Consider the following 6,741-nt stretch of genomic DNA (forward strand, 5'->3'; position numbering starts at 1 on the left):
GCTATCAAGATATTTAATTATTTTTTGTGCTATGATTCTACTATTTGTTTTAATTTATTAATACAAAGATCGAACATTAAGAAAAATTCCTTCAATCCTTCTGGATTCACAACAGCGCATTCAGCATACTTAGCACCCATATATTGAAGAAAAACTTCCATAGATTAAGAAATCTATTTTATTTTATCTATTCTATTTTATTTTTATAGTAAAGAATTTTTTTTGCGCACTTGCGCAACGGCAAAAAATTCGTAAAACCCAAAACAAAGATCTGCAACAGTCACATCGAAAAATTCGTAAGGTCTGCTGGTTCGCTCCGCAGCTCAGTTAGTCAGGCACGCTATGCTGAAGGCGCTGGTTTGAATCCAGCCGATTCGAAGGACTTTTTTAATGTTGGATTTTTGTATTAATAACTACTTACTGATTTATTCCACCAGCAGCATAATAAATAACACTAAAAATCAAATACACGAGTCCAATTCCCACAGGGAAGTAGAAGTGTAAGATTCTAAAAGGTGTCCTTGAAGTTATCAGGAGAAGAAGCATTAGGACTGAGTTTACAGCGTGTGTGAGGAAGTCTTGAGCCAAATAGTAGGGTGTTCCAGCAGTTAAAACTAAAAAAGAAATAATGTGATTAATTAATCGTTGATGATCTGCTGAAGAAATTTCAAAAGAAACTGTCAACTAAATAAGTAAAAACGAAGACAGGTACTAGTTTCATCATCATTTCAACCCAACTTCGCCCTTGCTGCACTCGTAATTATTTTAATAATAAAACTATGTGTTGTTGTTTTTTTACATTATATTATTAGCTAGTACATAACCCATTATTTACTAGCGTTGCCATATGGCAACACGGTATTCAAAAAATATAAATTATATAAAACAACAACTTTTCTTATTAATTTCGTTTTAATGTGTATCCAAACACATTTAAGAATTTAAAAAAATATAATGGGACTTAAATTTTTATTTTATTTTATCGGTATTTAAAACTTTGTTGGAAAAGTCGGAGAAATGGCACACCAAAAAATGTAAGTAAGATTTCCTTTTATTATTAATATGTTAAAGTGTTATAATTTATGAACATATTATTTTTGTCACCTTTGACATATAGTGGTGTAAAGAATAAAAACAGAATTGTTAAAAATTACATACATTGTTACAGTTTCATTACCATTGCCATTTGGCAACGCTAGTCCGTATGAAGTACATTTTTTCACAATTTTAGGCTGGTTATCGTTTGAGTATGACTTTGGCTGAAGTACTCGATCAACTTGAAACAGTGAAGATGTCCACGTTCCAGACATGTACATAGAACCATCGGATGTGGCAAAATTTACCGACCAACATTCTGTGAGTGAAGACGAGGACTCTACCTACGTGGAAACCCTATCAGGTCGACACCTTCGAGCGCTCGTCGAGCTTCGAGTTACATCTCCGGAACCGGTGGATACCCCCGGCCCTTCCAATAAAAGACGCAAAATCTCTAATCATGCTTGGAAAAAACAATTTTCTGCCTGACCTCAAAATCATATGTCATAAGCAAAAGTATTTTCTAGCCATTTTATTAGTATCAGGGTACAATAAATTACCTAGTAAAAAATCGTATTGGTACGAGTATATATCTATATACACTCTGGTGTATAACAATAACAGGATTGGGATTCGTGGTAAAAAATGGTCGTGGCCGATGTTCACGTGGTTCATAGATGTATACAATAATATATATTACTATATATAACTTTTGGATCTTGTTGAAGATGTCTGGCAAAAATGTATCACAGTTAGATTTTCGGAAAGAAGTCGCTAAAACTTATCTGAAGAACACTACACCAGAGATTGGAGGACGTCCTTTTTGGAGGAAAGTTTTATGTTATATATTATATATTAGATATGATGTTGAAAAGCATTTCCTCAAACAAATAGAGAAGAAAAGATGCGGGAGAGGGTTGCAAAACAATAAGTAGAGTAATTTGTCCTAAATGTCTTGAAACATACAATTTTTTTGGGACCATTACATGCTTTTTATTCATTATATAGTTTAGTACATAGTAATGTGTGGATGTAATGTTTGTATGGAGCTAGACTCATCTACTACACGCAATGACTAAGTAGTAGACCAACCTACACTGGAATTAGATATTTTGTACCCACTTTGGCCTAGCGTTGCCATATGGCAACGCTAGGCCAACATATAAATATAATATAATATAAATATGGCAACAGGTCAAAACTCAAAAACGACAAAAAATATTTTTTTTATATTGTTTTATATTCACAAAACAAAAAATTTAGCCTGATTTCAAAATTCCAAGAAAATCTGTCAACGTTTAAAATTCAGTCTCTAATGTGTTAATTTTAAGGGAAAAAAGCAGGTGAGATGGAGGTCAAATGCGCACTTACATTTAATTTAAAAAAAATTAAATAAAAGAATGTATCACCTGACAGACTACTTGATAGACCAACGATGAAACTAACTTTCCAAATTGATACAACCATGGCTTAGACAGTGGTAACAATAATGTGAATCTGAACGGGAGAACCTAATCTGATTTTTGTCGCACCGCTATGTTTAAATTTATAGTTTTCTTTTTGTGTAAAAGGTTTAATGTGAAAAAAAATTGTATAACTCACCTTCACTATCAAAGAGCATAATATAATAGAATGCTGTTATAAACACGGATACAGGAACCGTTGTGACAAAAAGAACCCAGTATATCTTTACATACCATGGTAATTTCAGTGTAGCATCTGAAAATGTAACATCTGTTTATTTACGTTCAAATGGTACTTTACGCATAACTTGTCTCAAAATTTATGAATGTGTATCAATTTAACTGTACTTAGACATTTAACTGTACTTAGACACTTTTTTTTTGTAATCGCAATCAGTCTTTGTACTCTCTAGAGCAAGTCCTTCTTGACGTTTTCAAGTTGAATTTAAATCTTAAGTGTCAAATTTGATATGCTCTTGATTTTGTACTATATATAAAGAAAATTAAGACAAACAACAAAGAGGTGTTATATATTGACACCTCTGTGTTAGTGTTGAAAATGGTAAAAGATATCGAAATATAGAAAATTCGCGAAAATATTCAACCATTTAAATAACTCACCAAATGGTACTTTAAACAATGCTATCCCTGAAACTATAACTGCAAAACCAGACGTCATATTTATTAAAACAACGCCCCAATTTGTCATGTAAATTAGCCAATAGCGTTGTTGTGTGTCACTTTCTGGGGGAGGTACCAGAGAAATAACTATTGTAGCTAAACAGGTTAAAAATATAAAAATTCTTATAAAGAGGAGTGGCAACACCGATTGACTTTTCTGAAAACAGCTTAGATAAAATTTAGTAATTGTGTCGTGCCTGAGACCAAACATGTGGAGTTTAAATTCATTTTTTAAATATCCCATGGTGAGGCTCTGTGGTTCGTTTTCAGTTCTATTTATGATATCTATGCTGAAATTTCTCTCAGCTTGTTAAATTTCATAAAACAACAAATATTTCAGTTCTCTAGTTTTTCGGTGCCATCTACCACTTAATGGCACTATAAAATAGATTTAATGTCATTTTTAGTTCTCACTGCTCTCCACTCGAAAAAATACAAGTCACTTTTGTCACTATTACTTAATAAGTTGTCTATCACTATTTCTATGCTCTCTAAGAAACAATTCACGAAGTGCGTTCACTTTGCACAGCTGGGACTGGTTTGTATACAGATTATCTGGAATCGATCAATAGCTTGACGTTGATAAAACTAAAGTAGGTTTGTATGGAGTAGATAACATCGTTAAGCAATAAGAGTATAATAATCTACGATAAAATTTTATGATCAATGTTACTTTTGCAAATATTATATATTGAAAACAATGCTCTTCATCATTGGAATGTAAGCGCATAGCGACCAGCGAAGTTCTATCCGTCATAGGCACCTGCACGAGGTACATCCTGCAGTAACTAAAGCGGACCTCACGACCGGTCAACCGTGGTATAGCTCTACCTGGTCTGGCACAGCTAAACTTGCTGCCCACTAATGGATAGCCGCATCAGTGGTGTTAAAGAATGTGCCATAGGCTCTTCAACCCGCCGCGTGCCAATCGTGGAGATCATGATCATTTATCCCACAATGAACGGCACAAGACAAACTGGCGCACATTGGGGGAGGCCTGTATCCAAAAGTGGACTGTAATAGGCGTGATGATGGTTCTTCATCTTTGGGCTATATCTTTTAGGTCTTTTTCCAGAGTGTGTATTTGTAACAGTAGACAAGGTTTTATTTTGCAACAACATTAATTAACGTATGTAATCGACTATAATTAAGAAATGTAACTGCTACACAGTTACCTGTATAATAATGATAATGTAACCGACATACTTATTTACATATTTCATAATCCCGCCAATCATTTTAAAATATCGCAATCACAATATCATGAGACAGGCAGGTGTTAAATATACTTTACAACTTATCAAAGGAGAAATAACAATTTCGTCGTGAAGCTGTCAAAATTTAACGAGTGCGGCCTACATAAATACAAAAATAAGTTTGCAGCTACCAATGTACGACATCTAAGCTGTGAAATGATTCCTTGCAAAGTACAATAGTTGAATAGATGAAAAAGTAACTTTGCATTATATAAATGCAAATACAAATTAATCATTCATTGAATAAATCAAATCAAACGCAGGAAGCCGTCAATAATGCTGCCAATTTAGAAAGACCCTGGGGAATTAATTTATTAATATTTAGATGGACGTTAGAGTTATTATTTTAATTTTCGCCTCGCTCGTTTGTTATATTGACAACACTTATGTCAAATGTTATCTATCGTATCAACATTACGTTCTCAATTTCGAAATGACGTGCCTTCTGCTACAGAAAATGTCAAATAAACCTACTTAAATCTTTATCGGTACAAGTTTTTATCAATTATATTCAAAATGTAATCAATAAGGAACTTTTTAACATTAATTCATTTGTAAAGTCTTTTGAAAGGAATAATGGAAGTAAGAAATGCACGTTGTTTAATTCCAATGTAGTATAATATCCAATCCAATCCAATCCAATCCAATATTGTATAATGTTGTATAAATAATGTCTTTATCAAAACTCAAAATTAATGTCAATATTTGGCCGCATTCAACGAGAATACCATTACATTGCCATATCTAACTCGTTTCTAGACGACTTTGTGTTACTGTGCTGTCCTATTATATTCACAACCAGACACGGTTCTCCCGTGAGGAGACACAACAAACGCTTGAACAGATGTATAATTTTATACGACTGTGGGCTACTGTATCATCCAGACATTTGTTTGCATTTAAAAAGAGATTATTAGCCGTAGTCTTCTATCCTTGTCCTATTCAGTTTTGGTTACTTGAAATCAAAAGCTTGATCAGATACATTTCGTTTTAATATGACTTTGTGTCTTAGCTATATATAAATTATTATCACTAGTATCAGGTTTCTTACCACGGTATAACTTCTTTTTATTTGCCCGATATTTCGGAACAGTTGCACGCTCCATGGTCACGGGTGGTCTCACGGGTCAACCCGTGACCATGGAGCGTGCAACCGTTCCGAAATATCGGGATAATAAAAAGAAGTCATACCGTGGTAAGAAACCTGATACTAGTGATAATCATTTAGTGAATAATCACGAAAGTCTTAAAATCTATTTAGCTATATATTTTCGTTTAAGGAGAGAATATTGGCCACAGCCCACTATTTTTGTCCTATTAAGTTTTCGTTAACTCTAATCAAAAGCTTGATCGGATATACTTCGACTTCATACGACTTTGTATGTGACAATCTGAATTATACTGCTTCCGACCATTGTTGCATGACGAGTTGGAAATCGACTTATGCCTTTAGAGAGATTCTGAGAATTCAAAAGCCCCTTGCCGACGTTTTGGGTATATCACTACTGTTACATTTTCTCAATCGCACAAGAATCGAGCCGCAGGGGCCAATAAGCGGGAACTGCTAGGATCAGCATTTACTTATGGACATTAAAGACGATTCCATAATTCCTGTTACCCTTTAATGTCGACAACCTCGGAGGCCCAACGGATTGCACTATCGGCGCTAGATGACCAGGTCTCGGGTTGGATTCCTAACAGGACCAAAAACTGCCTATATGGCCGAACGTTTACCATGCTGGTCTGACAAGCAGAGGTCCCGGGTTCGATTCCCGGGCCCGGAGAAATGTCATACATTTAGTTTTGTTGTGATTTTGGATGTAATTTGTGGTTTCCCTATGAGAGCGTGCGTTTAAAAAAATTGGGTGATCTGGGAAATGCCCCAGATAATCATTGCTCTGGGATTCATAGGACAGGGAATTCTCTAGCTTGAAACCTCGTAATTGGCGTGGTTGTCTGGCACATTATTGTTAATGTTTATGATTTTTGTATTGATGTTTGCATTTTGTTTACTCTTTCAGATGGTAACGGATGCACAAATTCAAATGCAATACGGTAGACAGTTTCGTAATTATATTCTATATAGGTACTATATATATATCGTCACATTATTGTATATTGGTACATAAACACGATGAAATTCAGTAATTAAAAGGTTTTTAAATTTAAAAACGAAGAAATTATACATGAAAACAAACATTTACAGGCGAGTTTTAAATTTTGAAAACTTAAGAATTAAAACTGATTATTCAACCCTGAACCAGTTAATATCGTATATCCAATTAACTATTGACTAAAATAATCGA

At 34.2% G+C, this 6,741-nt stretch overlaps 1 protein-coding gene across 1 annotated transcript; it reads right to left on the reverse strand.

The window, feature by feature from the left end:
• Positions 1-417: 417 nt before the first annotated feature.
• On the reverse strand, positions 418-3,709 carry LOC113231904 (protein rolling stone-like). Its single transcript, XM_026466445.1, has 3 exons — positions 3,120-3,709; positions 2,638-2,754; positions 418-614 (listed from the first exon to the last, which is right to left on the reverse strand). The coding sequence occupies exons 1-3, from the start codon at positions 3,421-3,423 to the stop codon at positions 418-420; spliced, it is 618 nt and encodes a 205-aa protein (XP_026322230.1). The 5' UTR covers positions 3,424-3,709.
• Positions 3,710-6,741: the final 3,032 nt, after the last annotated feature.

This window comes from Hyposmocoma kahamanoa, unplaced genomic scaffold (genome assembly GCF_003589595.1).
Source record: "Hyposmocoma kahamanoa isolate Upper Pololo Valley unplaced genomic scaffold, ASM358959v1 66, whole genome shotgun sequence".
NCBI lineage: Eukaryota > Metazoa > Arthropoda > Insecta > Lepidoptera > Cosmopterigidae > Hyposmocoma > Hyposmocoma kahamanoa.

Coding starts and splice junctions, on each gene's coding strand:
- LOC113231904 (XM_026466445.1), bottom strand. CDS start 3,423: ATGGGATATTTAAAAAATGAATTTAAACTCCACATGTTTGGTCTCAGG. Junction 2,755..3,119: donor ATTGTTTAAAGTACCATTTG/GTGAGTTATTTA, acceptor TTACATTTTCAG/ATGCTACACTGAAATTACCA. Junction 615..2,637: donor TATGCTCTTTGATAGTGAAG/GTGAGTTATACA, acceptor TTTCTTTTTTAG/TTTTAACTGCTGGAACACCC.